We start from the raw sequence: 17981 nt of genomic DNA on the forward strand, positions 1-17981 counted from the left end.
TTTCCTTAGCAAGAAAGAGTACTGAAGGGAGGGTTTGGGAAAGTGAAGTATCCAGAGCATCTGCTATAAAAATTTACCGCACGCTCCTGTTCCTGTAGAACAGTCTGGAGGGGATGCAGCTGGATGTCCTCCTGGGTTCATTTTCTCTCAGCTGGGAAGTTGAGCGCTCACCCCCCAGTGCAATGTGCTCTTGTAGTAAAGACCGAATGTCCTGTTTGGGGATGCTGCTTGCATGTGTGTGTTTATGCTCTGGGCAAACATAGTCACTGTGCACAATACAGGTAAAACTGAATGGTTTTGTTTACCTTGTGTTATTCAGATGATTTATTAGGTTAACATAATGATCTTGCTTTGTATGGCTGTTACTGTGCTAGGAGAGCTCGGCCTCTTCAGCTATGCTAATCTATTGTTGGCAGAGCGCTCTTGCAGTAATGTCATCTGCTACAAAAGCGCTTTTATACCCGTAAAAGTACTGCCTGGGCTATACCTGCCAGTGCTGACTTCTGGATGCCCAGTGGTGCATAAATATTCCTGTGCTGGTTGACACAGCTACACTGCAAGTCTGTCACATGTGTCTGGTGTGTGTTGGTACGGAAACATTCACGGAGTGCCAGGCGCTGTGGGCCAAATATGATAGGAGAAGGAGGGGAGGGATAAAGATGATCACCAGGAAGGAACTAGAAGAATTTTGAGGAAAATCACGTTTGTTTGTGACCGGGGACTGATTTTTAGTTTCTTTTTAACTAGAAGATAAACGTCTGAACTAGCTGCTCGTGTTTCATTCATTTGCTTCTTCTCCTTATCTCAGCCTCACGTTTTTGACCAAATCCCTGAACGCCCTTGGGTTCGCCACCTCCCTGCCGGCAGACGGCACTTCAAAAGGCAGCTGAGCTGGAGCTGCGTGGGAAGAGGCGACAACCGCTCCCAAGCGCAGGGCCCGTGTGCGCCTCCCCCGCTGCCTGCGGCCGGGCCTCGGGCCTGGGCCGCCGGCGGGGGGCCTGGCGCTCCCGCCTCCGAGCGGCCTCCCTGGTCCAGATCGCCCGGTTTGACTCGCGCTCTCACTGCGCTGCCCGCCGGCTGGCACTCGGCCCCGGTCCTACAACGCCTTCCCCCGGTCTCCTCCCTGGGCCGCTCGGCACCCCCGCGGCCCGGCCTGGCCCGGGGCTGCAGCGCGTCCTCCCGCCCCGCAGAGGGCGCCCCTGCGCCCTCACCGCCCCTACGGCCGGGGCGGGGCGAACTGAGGTACGGCGGGGGGCGGGGGTCAAAGGTCGCCGTGCGGCGGGAACGGGGTGGGGGGGAGGTGGCGGTGCCGCTGCACGTCGCCCCGGTGGGAGTGGCCGGGGGGGCCGGGGGGTCCCGCCCGCTGCAGGCCACGTGCCGGGTGCTCCGCCTGCCCCTTGGTCCAGAGAGGCCGTCCCCAGGGCTGTACCGGCGCAGGCCGGGGGCACTGCCATCACAGGGCCCGGTCCCGGTCCCCTGGCTCTGGCGCTGCGGTGGTCCGTTACTGCCCGGCGAGCTCGGTCCTGCGCGCAGCCTCTGGCTGGAGATGGGGCTAGCTGGTGCAGACAGAAATGGCTGTAAAGTCGAGGCGTTCCCAGGCGTGCTTCAGGCCGGGGGGCGGCACACGACCCCCGACTCCTGCTCGTGCCCTTGTCCGGTGTAGCTTGGAGGTACCGGCTGCTTTTCTGGATGGACACCAGCGGCCTCCCCTGTGATCTGAAGGGTGTGTAATGTTACACGCTGTCTTAAGGAGTACCATTGTGGGAATTGTTTTGAAGATGGAAATAGATTATTAAGCAGCTCAGAGTATTTTTCAGAGTGATCAGTGGGAAGGCAAATGCTTCCTGCTGTTAGTTTCAAAGGGTAAACTGGCCATGTGAAAAAATCAGCCTGGAAATAAGCAAAAAGCTTCAAATTCCCAGAGCATTGAGGTCCCAGAGTGTCTTGAGGGGGCAATCAACATAATTTTAAACTGGAGCTTAATCATTTTGTAAAGTAGGTGATATGATAGCAAGTGCACAATAACAGAGCCTGGACTGCGTGACCCAGGAAGTTACTTTTAGCCCTATGTTCATTTCTTATCACAGTCCACCTTGGACTGGGGCTGTACTTTTTTCATTTTGTACCTCATGCTGTTTTTTCTTTTCTACCCTAGGAGCTTCTGTCTCTCACATTGAATTCCCAGCAAAGGATGGAGAACATCCTGGCTGGTTTGTGTGGGACCAGCCCAGAAGATCCACTCCCTGTGTGGGTTCATGGCAGCATTGGCCATTGCTTTAATCAGCTGACATTAAATGTGATTCCTCATGTGATCCTTGCAGTGGTCAGTGCCTGCTTCCTTGGCACTCCAAGGTATGACAACTAACTTGTCTAGCTCTTGTTTATTATGCAGGACTGGAGGTGGGGTAGAAAGGCTGGAAATTAGATCACCCTATAATGTGCTAAATATGTAATTAGAGAAGGACACAATATTACAATGCTAATATATTTGTCATCATCCGTCCTAAATCAGAGTACAGTGTACAGCTCTGGTCCCTCCACTGCAGAAAAGAATCCAGAAGGAATAGAGAAGGTAGCATAAAATCACAGAAAATAATTCAAAAGAATTTCAGTGAATGGGGATTGGGGAAACTGGGAGTCTTCTGGGAGAGGATGTAAATCCAAGGTGTCATGGAAGATGTATATAAGGTAATAAGGGGTTCAGAGAAACCAAAAATTGTTTTTCTGTTTACCCCCTTCTGAAATTCATAAACATGGCGATGTTCACTGATACTGAAAGGCCACAAATGATAATGAATCAAGTAGTAATGAAATATTTTGTTGGGCAATACATTATGGAGTTTACATACACAGCATCACTGAAATCAACAGTGATAATGTTTCTAGACAAAATACCACGAAGTCAAAAGAAATCAAGGATCAGAGATGTGACCCAGAGAATTTTATCATCCAGAACTTCTGTTAAAGAGGTTAAATATACTTTTGTTTTGTTAATCCTCAAGGATTGGAGTCTGATTTGACCACAGAATATGGCAGTTTGCAAACAAATTTCTGTAGAGAAATGCTGTTTGGTAGCATCTGAATCTCTGGTATTGATCAGGTACTGGGCTATATTGACCTGATGTGGTACAGCAATGCCTACAGTCTGAGAAAGTTACAAATCTAAGGAGGTGAATCCATGATGTTAAGTAAGAGTGAATAGATAAAGGGGGGAAGAGGAGAGGAAGAAAGGAGATGTGGTGAAATTTCAACTGTAAATTTTTTCTCTGCTCTTTCTTCCACTCCAGATCTGGCTCCAGGGTGCCTTGCAGGCCAGGCTGGGGGTGCAGAATCACCTCCTCCTTCATACTTGCTGGCCTATTCCTTGCCGATACCATCCCAGCCACCATTTTTCAGCAGGAGCTGGGCCCTGTGTACCTGGAATTGCTGGCCAATGGCACTGGTGCCCTGACATGGCTCACGCACGGCCTCGCTCTTCTCATGCTCTTCAGGTCCATTCACAGCTCTACCAGGGGCCCGGTGGCCCTGGCTCTCCTCGCTCTCTTACCCCTGCCTTCCCTCATCATCACGCTGGTGTGGTACTACCAAAGTGGGACGGCTTGGTCCCCTGCCCACCCTGCTGCGTCCTCCAGGTTCGCCATTCTCTGTCTGCAGCTGGCCTCTCTGCTTGTGTATGTGATCGCCTGCCTCTTCCCCACCGCTGGCAGGCAAGACTTCCTCTCCATCAATCACTCCTGGCAAGACGACCAGCTTGTCTCAGAGCCAGGGATCCCAGTGCCTGATCAGCAGAGAGTAGCGGAAGATGGTGAGAGCTGGCTCTCACGCTTCTTTTATGTTTGGATGAACCCTCTTATGAAATGTGGCTATCAATGGAAGCTGAACAAGCCACAGGATGTCTATGTGCTTCCTCGAAAGCTCCAGGCTGCCAGGGTCTGTGATCGGTTCTACTCTTGCTGGCAGAAGAAGGCAGCTCTGCACCAAGTAGAGGAGGAGACAGTGTCTCTTACTAGCCCAATCATTGCTGGAGGTGATGGGAGTAGTGATGCCCCGGACAGCTTGCACCGTGCCCAGGAGGCTGTGCGACTCTTCTCAGTCCTTCATGCAGCCTTTGGGCTTCGTTTCTACTCTCTTGGACTTCTCAAGCTGGCCGGCAACCTGCTGGGTTTCTCGGGTCCTCTGCTTCTGAACCTGCTGGTGAACTTCATGGAGTCACGACAAGAGCCCCTGAGCCATGGGGTGCTCTATGCCCTCGGGCTCTTTGCTGGCTCCTTTCTGGGCGCTCTCTTGCGGAACCAGTTCAGCTATGAGGTGAACAAGGTGATGCTGATGGTGCGGGCCGCCGTCATCTCTGCCATCTACCGCAAGGCTCTGCGTGTCAGCAGCACCAGCCTTACCCACTTCACCGTGGGGGAAATTGTCAACTTCATGAGCACAGACACTAGCAGGTTGGTCAACTTCTGCCTCAGCTTCCACGAGGTATGGAGCCTGCCTTTCCAGTTTGCCATTACCCTCTACCTCCTCTACGAGCAAGTGGGGGTAGCCTTTCTGGGAGGCTTGGCCCTGGCACTGCTGCTTGTGCCCATCAACAAGGTCATAGCAAACCGCATCATGATGAACAACAAGGAGATGCTGAAACACAAGGACACACGGGTCAAGGTGAGGGGCAGCTGGTGGCTCTCTTGAGTTTGTTGCTGTATTTTCTCCCCGTTTCCCCCTAGAACATTGGCTTTTTGGCCACTTGTCATGATCCAAAGCAGATTAATTTAATCACAGCTGTTGAGAAAAATGCTGGAGGGGGCGCGCACACACACACACACACACATTTGACTCAAAAGTGTTTCAGGGTGATGCAGTTTCACCACCCACAAGATAGTGAACCTCTAATGCTTGTCTTGCCCTTTGGGCTAATTCAGGTTTCCTTGCAGGTTTCTGTGTGTAGTAGTTAAGGTTTTGCTTCCTCTAGAGATATTTCATTCAGAGGTGCTTCCATCCTATTGCTCCACTAGTGCTGTCAATGTTGAGGTGGAGTGGTTTTCTATTGCTTCAGGCTTGGCACCCTCAGTCATCTTTTCCACAGCTTCTTGCATATTTGCAGTGCCATCTCTTTCCTCGCCACATGTCAGACATTTGATTCCCACCTTTTAGCCTTGTATCTCTGATGTGAGGGGACAGCACTTTCACTCGCCATTTCCATCATGCTTTGGAAGCATGAAACATAAGTCAACTCCATGTCAAAACTGTTGGGAGCTTTAAAAATACTTCTCCCAAGAGAAGGTGCATCTAGTTGTATGGGGTGTGTTGAATTTTCTCCAACTATTGTAAGACTGGTTTGCTGAGTGAAACCTCTCTTGTTAGTTTTCTTTCATGTCGGACACAGACACATCTCAGCTTGTTCTGCACATGCTGACCTGAGAGCAGAAATGAGAGGACAGTGTGCTGCAGGGACACCTGAGCTGCTGGATGTGAGCCAGCCAGGCTCTGGGTACAGACTGGCTGTGTCATGGCAGCACCGGGCCGGAGAGTCGGGTGTTATTATCTCAAGGTCAGGCTATAGTAGGTAAATGGCATCCAGGCTGGAGCTAGTAATTCCACACATCCCTTCACCTGTGTTGCACATCCTTCACTAGGGAAGTAGTGTAATATTTTTGCCTTTTCCTGAGCTGAACAGAGCAGGGGTGGCTGAGGAAGCTGGTGGAATGAGTGAGAGCAAAGTTCCCAGTAGCTGCCACTTGAGTTTATGTCTTTGTTAGCAATAAATGGTTCCTGCTATCTGTAGCCTGGCCCTTAGCAGGAGGCAACTGCAAACCTGGCCCCAGCCCAGATGCCTAGCTGGCATTTCATGCATTAGGCAGGCACTGGTTGCTCTATGTGCTTTTCCTCTTTGCTTGCAGCTAATGACAGAGTTCCTGTGTGGCATTCGTGTGATCAAGTTTTATGCCTGGGAGAAGCACCTCAGCACCAGGATAAATGCCTGCCGGGCTAAAGAGCTGCAGAAGTTACGAGCCATCAAGTACTTGGATGCTGTGTGCGTGTATCTGTGGGCAGCACTGCCTGTTGTTGTCTCCATTGCCATCTTCATCACCTATGTCCTGTTGGGTCACCAGCTCACTGCCACGAAGGTGAGTAGGTAGAAGGGAGAGCTCCAACCTTGTCTCGTGCAGAGGACAATCTATGATGGGTCTGCAGTCATGAGGCATCTCCTCTGGGAAATAAACCCAACCTGTGTCTCCTCACAGCTCTTCAGGCTCTCACTAGTGAAGTTGTTTGGAGGATATGCAAGGGAGGTGCTGCCTCCAGCTCATGGTCGTTTCCTTACCCATGCAGGTGTTCACAGCATTGGCCCTTGTTGGGATGCTTATTCTCCCCCTCAACAGCTTCCCATGGGTGTTGAATGGGACCTTGGAAGCCAAAGTTTCCCTGGATCGAATCCAGCGTTTCCTTGAACTCGTGGACCAGGACCTGGAAGCTTATTATGCCCTAGGTAATGGTGAAGGGTGCTGCTGGGCTTGGGCCCTGGGCAGGGGGCATTCAGAGTGGAGGCCTGAGGCCCAGGGGCAGTACTGGAGGGCAGCTGGCTGTCACTTCATGATTCAAGACATTCGGTTGTCAGAGGCAGAGTAAAGGCACTTCATTTCTGTGGAAAAGGGGAGACAAGGCTATAACATTTCTCTTTACCAGCTGTAGGCCATTGCTTGTCCTTACAGAACCCTGCCATTTGTGACACTTTAGAAGAAGCTTTTTGCCTTTTGCCAGCTCCCTGACATTCTTTTTACCTTCAACAGTAATAAAACCAGGTTATCCTTACAGTGTCTCCCTGACAGCTGGCAGGTCACCATGTGTGTCTGGTGGGAATTGGAGACAGGAGGGTTTTAGGAAGGGAGGTATAAGTTTAAGGGTAAGTCAGCAGGCAAATGTCTCATTCTGTGGTTGGGTCAAGGGCATCATGGCGGTGCCCTGTCTGTGGTCTCATCTATTTTGGAGCAAAGCTGATAGTATTTGTGATGCCAGGTGCCTTTCATTTTCTGGCCTTCTCATAGCATTGCAATGCTGTGCTGCTTTTCTCTTGCAGATAGCCCTTCAGGTACTGCTGCTGCCGTGGAGATGCAATGTGCAGCCTTCTCATGGGCACCAGTTGAGGAGGAAAGCACCAGGCAGCCCTTGTCCACAGGCACTCTGCAACTGCACGTTGAGAACCTGTCAGTGAGGAAGGTGAGCAAGGATGCAGAGAAGAATGGCACTAGAGAAGCCAAATAATGGAGCAGAAGTGGCATGTTTTCCTGGTCTTAGGAGCCGTGCATCAAATTCATTTGTTTGTCAAGAGGCACAGGACACATTACATCTCTCAGAGCTGAAGGGTGCTGGAGGAGATCCAGGCATGGCTTACAGAAAAGAGATGAACCAGCTCCCTCTGCTTTCTACCACTGCTGCGGGAGAGGACTGGGCAGGGAATACAGCTCGGCTCCAGAGTTAACACTCCTTGCAGGCTTATGTCCTGCCCTATCAGGAGTCTAGTTTACCCAACATCTGCACCCAGCTCTGCTGCTGAACCTGTGAGATAGTCCTAGTTTAAGACAGCAGTCAGCTTTCTTACAGGCTACACATGGCTCAAAAAATGTGTATGAGCCACCCTGTATTAGCGCATCACATTGCTCTTTTTCATTTCCCTTTGCAGGGGATGCTCCTGGGGGTTGTTGGGAAGGTCGGCTCTGGCAAAAGCTCTCTGCTTGCAGCCATCACTGGAGAGCTTATTAAGTAAGTAGTCTAAAGACTTTCCATGCCTGGTCCCTCCATGCCACAGCAGGCAGGGACTATCCAGTGGTATCTCTGTTTGTAGACCATTTTGATTTGCCAAGAGTCCTCCTTTGTTGCCCTTTCCACCCACTTCTGGTGTGCTTGCAGACAAGGAGGACGAGTGTATGTTTGTGACCTGGAGCAAGGATTTGGTCTGGCCACACAGGAGCCTTGGATACAGTTTACCACTGTCCGTGAGAACATCGTTTTTGGGCGGGAATATGACGCCAGGCTGTACGAGGAGGTGGTGGAGGCCTGTGCCCTCTCCGAGGACCTGAACGTGAGTGCCTAAACTTTAAATGTGACTGGGCCTTCTTGACCAGTTTTTGCATCCAGCCTGAGCCTCAGTGGGAGCAGTCCTCATTCTTTCAGGCTATAGACTGCTTTTCCAATGTCCCAATCACACAGCGTTGCTCTGATTACAATCCCAGACCATGCCTGGCCCCACAGTTCTTTAAGGCGTGAAGTCACTCTGGTAGCACTTTGGATGGTTTCTGCTGCTGCTGAGCCAAAAGCTCTTGATCCTGAGGAAAGGAGATGTTCTTGCAAAGCTGATGACTACTGGTTTTTTCAGGCAGAACCTATCAGCAGCTGATGCTTTTTTGGATCAGAAGGAACTTCCCTGGGTTCTGGAAGGTCTGAGTCTGTGGTCCTCGTATTAGTAATACACATATTCTAGGTTTGAGGCTTATGGCTGTATTAGCCAGTAAACCTGGCTGTTATATATGGTAGGAAGCTAGCCAAGCTTGCCAGTTGTCTGCAGAACCAGTGTATAGACTGTTGCATTGTTTAATTTTTGGTAAGGTGTCACCCTAAGGACGCCAGAGGCAGGAGAGGGACCCCAGTGTTCTGGTTTTGGGTCCCCAGTAGTTTCTTGTCCCTTCTAAATGGATTTTCTTGGATGTTTCAGATTTTACCAGCAGGTGACCAGACAGAGGTGGGTGAAAATGGTGTGACACTCAGTGGGGGACAGAAGGCTCGAATAGCACTTGCCAGAGCCGTTTACCAGGTAAATAGCAAAGAAGTCATGCTGTGGGAGATTGTGCCCAGTGCCAAGTCAGATGTAAAGAAGCTGTACAATGTGCTTGTCTTAAACCGCATCATGCTGGCCTAAAGGTGCTGGCAGTGTGCCACACAGCAGCACTTGCACTTTTCTCTACAGTACTGCCTGCTCCAGCAGGGCCACCAGCTGTACCCCTGTCTTTTGTCTCCCTCTCAGGAGAAAGAGCTTTACCTCCTTGATGATCCCCTGGCTGCTGTTGATGCAGATGTAGCCAACCATCTTATGCAGAAATGCATTCTTGGAGTTCTCAAACACAAGACCAGGATCCTTTGCACCCACAGAACAGAGTTTTTGGAGAAGGCTGATGCCTTATTGTTGATAGACAATGGCACAATAGTTAAGACAGGTATGCTGGCTGTCTTCTCAGGCATTCCTTTGTGCCTGTGTGCCAGTCTTGGAATGGCTTGAGCAAAGATGGATATAAGGGAGTAGGATTAACTAGTAGGGAACCCAGTGATAAAGAGCTTGAGGACACTGCATGAGGGCAAAGATGGGGTGGAAGGGAATGTGCAGATGCACAGATGAAACAGGACACCCCCAGAGGTGGGGAGCTGATAAGGCAGAAGTCCATAGCAGGTTGTATGGAGCAGGGCCTTCAAGGGTGCATGTGCTGTGAGAGAAAATAGGGAATGTTATGAGAGAACAAAACTGGGCCATTTCATGCAGGAGGCAGTGAGTAGCTTGCATCTGTTCCTCACAGACTCTGAAGCATTTGCACGTCTCTTTTCGCAGGCACACCAGCTGATATCTTGCCACTTGTGGAAGCCTTCCCCAAGTTCAAGCATATGGACAAGAGGCAGAAGGATAAAGGTCCATACCTGGCAAGCTCAAGGGTGGCTGGGGACAGCCCAGCTGCCCACCCAGACAGAACCTGTACTTGATGGCTACTGGCTTTAGAGCAGATCTCCCACCACCTTGCTCTGCTGTGGCAGTGCTGATTTGTGGATAGTGTGTGCACAGAGGGAGAGGAGGCCCATGTATTGTTGGGTGTTGATCTGGAGCAGTATTTGGATTTGTTGTTCCACTGTGGTCCAGCTTTGGATGAAGGTCTGCCAGGATTGGTGCACCTGTCTTGAAAGAGGAGAGAGGAGGGAAGAAAAGTCTCCCTCATAGCCTAGTCTTGCTTTGTTCACAGCAAGGAGCGGCTGCAGGAGGAGCTTACGTCATACTGACCTTTGATTTTGCTTCCATTCCCACAGCCCCTGATGAACAGGGTCAAGAAGAGGCCATAGAGACAGAGGCAGATGAATCAACACAAAACAATTATCTCATCCACAAGGAGGAAGAGAAGAAAGAAGGGGCAGTGGCTTTTCAGGTGTACAAGGCATATTGGATGGCAGTGGGCAGCTGCTTGGCGTTATCCATCCTCTTCTCACTGCTCCTGATGCAAGGTAAGGCAGTGGCCCAGCAGCACATCTCTTAGACTTTCTTCTCTCATTCCCGGGTTGTGTGGAGTCCAGGGAAAAAAAGAGGCCAGGGGTTTAATCACTCTCCCTGCAGCAGGAAGACCCCTTTTCTCTTCCTCAAACTAAAGTAGCACAGTTAGGGAGGTGGCACATGTGGGAACAGGATCTGGTGTCTCACTGCTGCAGTTGCGTCTGCTGCTCTAACAGTGCCCTGTCGCTGCTGCAGCTCAAGGCTGTTCCCTTGCTCCTGCTCTACTACTAACGGTGGAGAATGAAGGCAGGGGAGGACTAGACTGGGCAGTGAGACAGTAACAGAAGTTGTGCAGCAGCTTCCCCTCCAGCTTTTCTGCTTATTTGATGATTGGAAGGCTGAATCCCTCTTTATGCAGTCTGTCTTTCTCTGTAGCATCCAGAAATATCTCAGATTGGTGGTTGTCACACTGGATCTCCAGCATATCCCAGACAGCAAATACCTCAGTGATGGTCTGCTCAACTTCCCCGCCTTCCCCGGAGCTGCTTCTCTTCTCCGTTGTTGGGCTTGTGTAAGTGAGTCTGGTCAAGAGATGCCAAAGATAGATGGAAACACACTCCCATTTTGCCCTTAAGGACATTTCCTGTGAAGATAAAGTGACCACCCCGCTGCAGGGGATCTGTGTGGCTGCTTTGAGAATGAAAGAGACTCGAAAACTCTGACCTGATGAGGTGCCTGAAGGGCTTCTGCCTGGGGCTGACGAAAGACCTCTAGCTGCACAGTAATTGGAGTGCTTGTCCCAGCATGCGGGTGGTTTCTCACAGAAGTATCAGGTCAAAGTATCCCAGGTTCTCATGACCTGCCTGTGAGTTACTGTCATGGAGACCTTGGCAGATTCATAATCTTCCTCCTTCTGTGTTCCAGCTCCCCCATTCAAGCTCTGGACACCACCCCAGTCCCTTCCAATGGCACACTGGATGTGAATTTCTACCTGATAGTTTATGGGAGCATTGCAGGGGCCAACTCCCTCTTCACCATTCTTCGGGCCTTCCTGTTTGCTTACGGTACTATCCGTGCCGCCACTGTCATTCACAACCGACTGCTTCAGAGGGCTCTGAAGGTAATGGTCAGAAAGTCCAGGGCAGGCTGGGTCTCCTGCAAGTCACTCTGCCTTGATGTTCCTCTCATAGTTGGGAGCACGGGTTTGGGAGGTGGATTAGGGTTTCTGCTGGTATTAGCTGATGAGCTCCCCATAGGGTTGTATTCAAAAAGGGCTGCACCACAGCCAGCACAAGGAGCCAATGAGCTGGCATTCAGAATGTGTCCTGTGAGGCTTGTTCCGTTCCATGGAGGGGCATTCCATGGCTGCCACCTGCATCTGTTCACTCATTAGGTTTAGATATATAGCCAAGGTGAGGGCCAATTGAATCAAAGTAGCTTTTGCAGAATCATGAGCTCAAATTCAGATGAGATTGGAAGCGGTCATTAAGCAAGATTCAGGGCTGATGCTGGCACGTGCCAGTTAACTTTCTTTAGGATTTGGACTTCCTTGGGTCCTCAGGCTAGAGTTAGGATTAGAGGATTGGAAGATAGGATTAGAGGCTAGGATTGTCTCACTGGCTACTGGTTGACCAGTATGGGATCTGAGTGACTGCTGTCTTGGTAGCTGTCTGCCATTTGCCACAGAAGGGCTCCTTCCTTTTACCATGTGAACTGCATGAGTTTTTTGGCTGAGAGTGGATGCTGGCTTTGGAATTTGAGACTTCTTCAGCTGAGGAAAGGAAGCGGGCTGTGGGTTATCTGCTCCCCTTGGTGCTGCTCTCCTGGGCATTGTTCTGTGGCTAGATATCACTGCAGCTGACGGGCTCTTATTTTCTGGTTCCCTTGTCGCCAGGCCACAGTCACCTTCTTTGACACCACACCAACAGGCCGGATCCTGAACCGCTTCTCCTCAGACCTGTACTGCGTGGATGACAGCCTGCCATTTATCCTCAACATCTTCCTGGCCAACATGTACGGGCTACTGGGCATGCTGGTGATAATCACCTATGGCCTCCCTTGGATTGGTCTGGTCTTACTCCCTCTGGCTGCCCTCTACTTCTCCATCCAGCGCTATTACCGGCGCACATCCCGGGAGCTCAAGCGCCTTTATAGTGTCACCCTGTCTCCTATTTACACTCACTTCTCAGAGACCCTCTCGGGACTGAGCAGCATCAGAGCCATGCGGGCAACACAAAGGTGAGTGGAAGGAAAGAGCACCCAGAGAGACAGAGCTTTGACTTTATAGACCAGGGCCTTCCTGATGTGGGGCTGGTTATAGGGTGGCAGGAATGCCCCTGGTCTGGGGCAGCAGGAACAGAGGTTGAGTGGAGCAAATCTCTGTTGTGCACCTGCCAGGTTTGAGTTGGAGAATCAGCTGCGCCTGGAGCAGAACCAGCGCTGCCTCTTTGCCAGCAATACAGCGATGCAGTGGCTGGACATCCGCTTGCAGATGATTGGGGTTGCTGTGGTTACTGCTATTGCAGGAATTGCCATCATCCAGCACCAGAAGCAACTGGGAAATCCAGGTAGGCTGCCAGGGCTTGTTCTATGCCCACCGCTAGGCTGTGGCCCAGGGGTTCCTCCTCTCCTGGCCCAGAGCTGCACATCTTCCTACACTGGGGCAAGATCCAGAGCTTCTGCCTCTTGTCCCTCTACAAGTCACCCACAGTGTAGTGCTTCAGCTCCTGTCCCTCTTCCTGTGTGTCCCCATCCTCAAGTGGGATCCCAGACTCCAGAGTGCTGTCTTCTCCCTTGTTTCTTTGTCCTGCTACCAAGATCCTGTCTCCTTCCCTGCCAGTAACATTCTTTCTTATGCTTTTGTCCTCGCAGGACTTGTGGGCCTGGCGCTCTCATATGCCCTGTCTGTCACAAACCTGCTCTCAGGCCTCATTTCCAGCTTCACTCTGACAGAGACCATGATGGTGAGTGTGGAGCGGACAGAGGAATACACCACAGACATCCCCACGGAGCCCCAGGATAAACTGGTCCAGGTAGAAGCTCAAATATGTTCTCAGGGACTGGCTCATCTTCTGGCTCTGTGCCCTGCACTTGCCTCCTGGGGAGATCACAGGGTTCCGGTGAGTGGGCAGAAGGCCCTCACCCACAGAATCCACCTTGATTGTTCATCCTTTACCAGTACAGCCCCTGGGGGGAATGAATCTCTGGCAGGAGTTGGTGAAGGTTGGAATGATGGGAAGGGGTAGGAGAGCAGAACGGGTGCTAGGTCCAAGCTGTGAGACAAAACCAAGCCTAGGAGGGGTCCTGCAGAGTTGGAGCTGGGCTGTGCGTTGGATCTGCTCAGGAGCCAAGCAATCATCCGAAGGGATGGATGGGGCTTGGCCTGTGGGGCGGTGAAACTGAAGATGACAGTGGGTCGTGGTCATACCTTGTCTCACCTGGGTGTCCCTTTTAGGTTGCTGCTGACTGGCCAAGCCAGGGGCTTGTGGAGTTCCAGCAAGCAGTCCTGGCCTACAGAGCGGGCTTGCCTAATGCACTTGATGGTGTGAGCTTCACCGTTTACCCCGGGGAGAAGGTGGGGATTGTGGGTCGCACAGGATCTGGAAAATCCACCCTTTTCTTGGCCCTTTTCCGCATGCTGGAGCTGAAATCAGGCCGGATTCTCCTGGATGGTGTTGACAGCCAGCTGGTGGGCTTGGAGGAGCTGAGGTATGAAGGGCTGAGCAGAGTGGTGGGTAGCTGACAGGGCCTGGAGGCTGAGAGCTCTCAGTGGTTGGATGCCAAAAGGAAGAGTGAAGAGCAAAGGACTTACTGTCGTGGCACCCTCTAGTCTGATTGTGGCAGCTTCTTATGAGTTGTGCTGTTGTTCCTGAACAGCTGTACTAAGGAAACCAGGCTGAATATGTGACCCATGTCTCTGTGCCTCTAAGATACGCAGCAAGCCATGACACCCCACCCCAGAAAAAAAAAAAAAAGCCTTTGCTTTTCTGCAGAACCCACCCCATGAGCCCTCAGCTCTCGTTTGCTTGCAGATCTAGGCTGGCCATCATCCCCCAGGATCCGTTTTTGTTCAGTGGCTCAATTCGAGAGAACCTGGACCCCCAGGGAAAACGGACAGATGCTGAGCTCCACGAGGTGCTAGAGCAGTGCCACCTGCAGGATGCTGTTACTCAGATGGGTGAGTCTGAACCCAGTGAGAAGGAGCTGGTGAGCCCTGGTACTGGGAGGAGGGAAAAGGTCCCAGTCAGGGAGCTGAGGAAAAGGGGCCAGGTGGATACAGTAGGGAATTGGTTCGGTGAGGCCACACTAGGACCAGCGTGGGAACAGGTCAGTGAGACCCGGTGGCATTCCCTCAGATTTAGTGGCAAGGGACTGGCAGGTGATGGATTGGGTGGCAGGATCTTGCTGATGAGACCAGCCCCAGTGGGTGTTTGAGCAGATCCTGAGAGATAAGCCAGCCCCTAGTTCTAGGGGAGCATGTGCTGGATGTGGCTTGCGTCCAAGCGGAAGGGGTCTGGTTCCCAAGGCCTGGGCCTGAGCAGGATTGGGATTTTGAGTGCTGCTGGGAAAACCCCAGACTGGGGGAGCTGTCTGGGGCCCTGTGCAGAGCCTGGTGGGGTGACCGCTGAGCTTAACCCCTGCAGGTGGATTGGACAGCGAGCTGGGAGAGAGGGGAAAGAGTCTATCCCTGGGCCAGAGACAGCTGGTGTGTCTGGCAAGAGCCCTCCTGACGCAGGCCAAGGTGAGTGCCCTGCCTCCATTGGAGCGAGGGGGAGGACGAGCTGCTGACGGCTGTGTTGGGACAGCAGGACAGAGCACTCCAGAGTTGGGGGTGTGATGGGAACAGACGGCCTGTGCCACCTTCTTGGGCTGTCTCCAGGCAGGGGCTGGGATCTTCCCTGTGGTGCTGGGGAGCTCCCTTCACTCTCTGTCCCTGGCAGGTGCTGTGCATCGATGAGGCCACAGCCAGCGTGGATCAGAAGACAGACCAGCTGCTGCAGCAGACCATCCGCCAGCGCTTTGCTGACAAAACTGTTTTGACAATTGCTCACAGGTATGGAGGAAGCAGCGCTCTGCGCCTAAATTCATCCTACTGCTCACAGGTAGGGCTGGACCTGGGCCTTGAGCTGAGCAGGGAGGTCTCTGTGATGAGGCTTTTCAAGTGCAAAAGGCTGACCTTGCCTATTTGCCTTTTCTGCTTTATTAACCTCTGGGTGCTGGGAACAACTGGATGTGAAAACGTTGTACCCAGAAACTGGGGGAGAGCAAAGGGCTAAACGCTGCACCGTATGGCAAATGGCTCTTCCTGGGCACCGCTTAGTGGGACCGGGGGAGTGAATTGGACCCTCTGTCAAGTTAGGGCAAGAGCAATGGAGAACTATCCTACAGAAAGTAGCAGCGTGGAGATGGAGGAGGAGTGGGTGTCTCTGGCTCAGTAGAGGGCACTGCAGGACAGCCGGCAGCTGAGGGCTGCAGCCAGCTCCTGGCCGGGGGAGGCAGAACACTGGGTAGCTCTGTTTTCCAAAAACTTGAGGTTTGGTCCCAGCCTGCACCCGATGCCAGCAAGCTAGACCTCCCAGGCAGGACAGGGCAACAGTGCTTGCCCTACAGTTGAGAGGTTTAGTGTAGGAGTACGGGCAGTAGATGGTTACGGGCAGAGGGAGGAGGGAAAAACATGAATGCTGTGGACACTGAGAAGGGACAGGTTAGCATTAGGCAGTGCTCCCACTCTTGCCAAGTGGAGGAGAATTTGGAGGAGGGTTAGGCACTTGCATGGAGGGTGTTTTCAAAGCACAAAGGTTACCACAAAAATAAAAATCAAATTAGCAGGTGGCAGGGGCTGGTGTCCTGCTGCACAGAAGTGGGAGTGACAGATGACAGTCAGGGTGGGCTGGGTCTGGCAAGTGAATCAAGTGAGTCTTGTTCAATACATCAGAAAGGAGGAAGCCAGGAGGGGTGTGAAGGGACTGTGGTTCCTACACTGGGGATATTATGTATAAATAGAGTAGAAAGGTGAGGGCACTGTGGGCTGAGGTGTGTGTTTGGGTTGCGTAGGGCGAGGCCACCTCTGATGGACTAGTAATTGGAGAGGAGAACCAGCAGAGGAGGGAGTGGCAGAACGCAAGGCAGCAAGACTGAGCTGAAGATGGCCTCAACCCTTCTTCCACTGTGATGAAGGGAGGTGGGGGAGAACATTAAGGAGGGAGAGGTGGTGATGGGGCTGTTTTGTACCCATGGTTCTTCCATGCCATTCAGCTTCAGGTGAACCATTAATTGGATGGGTGAAATCTAGGATGGGAAGTGACTCAGTACTTGTCCCTTGCCCTTCCAGGTCACTCCCAGTGCAGCAGCCTGGCACTCTTGGGGATGAATGTGTAACCAGAGTCCTGAACTCCATAACTCTTTTTACCTGTTCAAATCCTCTGCAGTGTCTTCCCTGGACTTGCAGCTTTGTAGGGCTGTAGTTTTGCACTGAACAGTACACGGCTGTGCAAAGGCATTCCTGCTGTCCTGTCTTCCCTCCCCAGGGTCAGAGGTTGCTGCCCTGCTCGCAGTCTGGGCAGAACTGAAGGCCTACATGTGCTGCGGGTGCTATGGTTGGCAGTCTGGCAACTGCAAATCCCCTGGTGGTGGCAGCATAAGCAATGATGCCAGAGTGCTGGGGATAGCAGCTGGTGCACAAGTCCATTTCTGCTGCCCCCAGGAGGTGGCAGTTGAGGAAATGTAGGGGCAAACAGAAGCAACTCAGTAACTCTCCTGTGGGAACAGAGACATCTTGTGCAAGCCCAGAATCAGGCGTGCCCTGAGCTCTCCCTCCACAGAGCTTCCCTCTGCGCTCCTGGTGCCCTGCCATGCGTAGCAACTGGAAGGCATCGCTGCGCTCTCCTGAGAGGTGGTGCGTTTCAGCAGTGTGCAGAGGATCTCTGAGGAGCTGGACTGCAGTGTGCCCGAGGGTGCGAGGAGTTGCTCCACAGATCCTGATGTTGGGCATGTCTTGAGGCACCCCTTGACAGCAGGGGAAGCAGTATCCAGGGTTTCTCCTCAGATCCACCAACATGTGTCCTGGCGTTTGCTGTCCACAGGCTGAACACCATCTTGGACTCAGACCGCGTGCTGGTGATGCAAGCTGGGAAAGTGGCAGAGCTGGATTCACCCACCCGCCTAAGCCAGAAAGATGGCTCCTTGTTCCAGCGCCTCCTGCACAGCGGGCAGCAGTGACACCCTCCTGGGCTGAGCCCAGGCAGCCCTCCTGGCTCTGTGCCTGCTTTCCTCTCGCCTCAGACATCAGCCCTGTCCCTGCAGGGCCAGGATCTGCTGCAGTGAGGGAAGGGGTTATTCCTGCCTGCAGACAGTGATTGTGGGTCCTCAGGGACGGGAGCATGGCACTGCAGCCTTTCCTTTAGTAGGGAAGATGGGACCTGGTGTTTAGGGCCATGCAAGCCTGGCTGGTGGGATACTGCTCCCCTCCAGGGCTCCCCTTTGAGATTGCAGAGGAATTTTCTGTTCACTGAAAAATCAGTGACTCCTAGTCTGAGACTTAGTCTCACGTGTAATTTAAAATAAAGTGGAAACATCCTTGTGAAGCTCCATTTTTCAGGTCCCTGTCCCCTTTTCCCCCTAGAGTTTCTTGTGAGATACTGGAGTGGTACCCTCTCTGCACAAAGACAACCCTACCCACTCCCTACTGCTTTCAGAGGGCGCTGACCTTTCCAAGCCCAGAAGGCTGCACCCAGGCACCTTGCTGCTTTTC

General features: G+C 52.2%; 1 protein-coding gene across 6 annotated transcripts in view; it reads left to right on the top strand.

The window, feature by feature from the left end:
- Nucleotides 1-17820, top strand: part of ABCC10 (ATP binding cassette subfamily C member 10) — a 23056-nt gene extending 5236 nt beyond the window's left edge. The window contains exons 1-22 of one of the 6 annotated variants that reach the window (XM_074863386.1): nt 911-1242; nt 2156-2352; nt 3288-4656; nt 5892-6119; nt 6325-6481; nt 7070-7209; nt 7673-7752; nt 7900-8071; nt 8702-8800; nt 9011-9200; nt 9587-9664; nt 10054-10245; nt 10667-10802; nt 11156-11351; nt 12126-12469; nt 12629-12798; nt 13103-13350; nt 13686-13939; nt 14263-14408; nt 14875-14972; nt 15172-15284; nt 17314-17820. In XM_074863386.1, coding sequence (XP_074719487.1) covers nt 2192-2352; nt 3288-4656; nt 5892-6119; nt 6325-6481; nt 7070-7209; nt 7673-7752; nt 7900-8071; nt 8702-8800; nt 9011-9200; nt 9587-9664; nt 10054-10245; nt 10667-10802; nt 11156-11351; nt 12126-12469; nt 12629-12798; nt 13103-13350; nt 13686-13939; nt 14263-14408; nt 14875-14972; nt 15172-15284; nt 17314-17449 — 4707 coding nt within the window. In that variant the 5' untranslated portion in view covers nt 911-1242; nt 2156-2191 and the 3' untranslated portion in view covers nt 17450-17820. Of the gene's footprint in view, nt 1-910; nt 1243-1416; nt 1724-2155; nt 2353-3287; nt 4657-5891; nt 6120-6324; nt 6482-7069; nt 7210-7672; nt 7753-7899; nt 8072-8701; nt 8801-9010; nt 9201-9586; nt 9665-10053; nt 10246-10666; nt 10803-11155; nt 11352-12125; nt 12470-12628; nt 12799-13102; nt 13351-13685; nt 13940-14262; nt 14409-14874; nt 14973-15171; nt 15285-17313 lie in introns of those variants that run through there. The other 5 variants (XM_074863387.1, XM_074863383.1, XM_074863385.1 and 2 more) reach the window with 5 other exon arrangements.
- The last annotated feature ends 161 nt before the right edge of the window (nt 17821-17981 follow it).

The sequence above is a fragment of the Strix uralensis genome, chromosome 3 (genome assembly GCF_047716275.1).
Source record: "Strix uralensis isolate ZFMK-TIS-50842 chromosome 3, bStrUra1, whole genome shotgun sequence".
NCBI classification, from domain to species: domain Eukaryota; kingdom Metazoa; phylum Chordata; class Aves; order Strigiformes; family Strigidae; genus Strix; species Strix uralensis.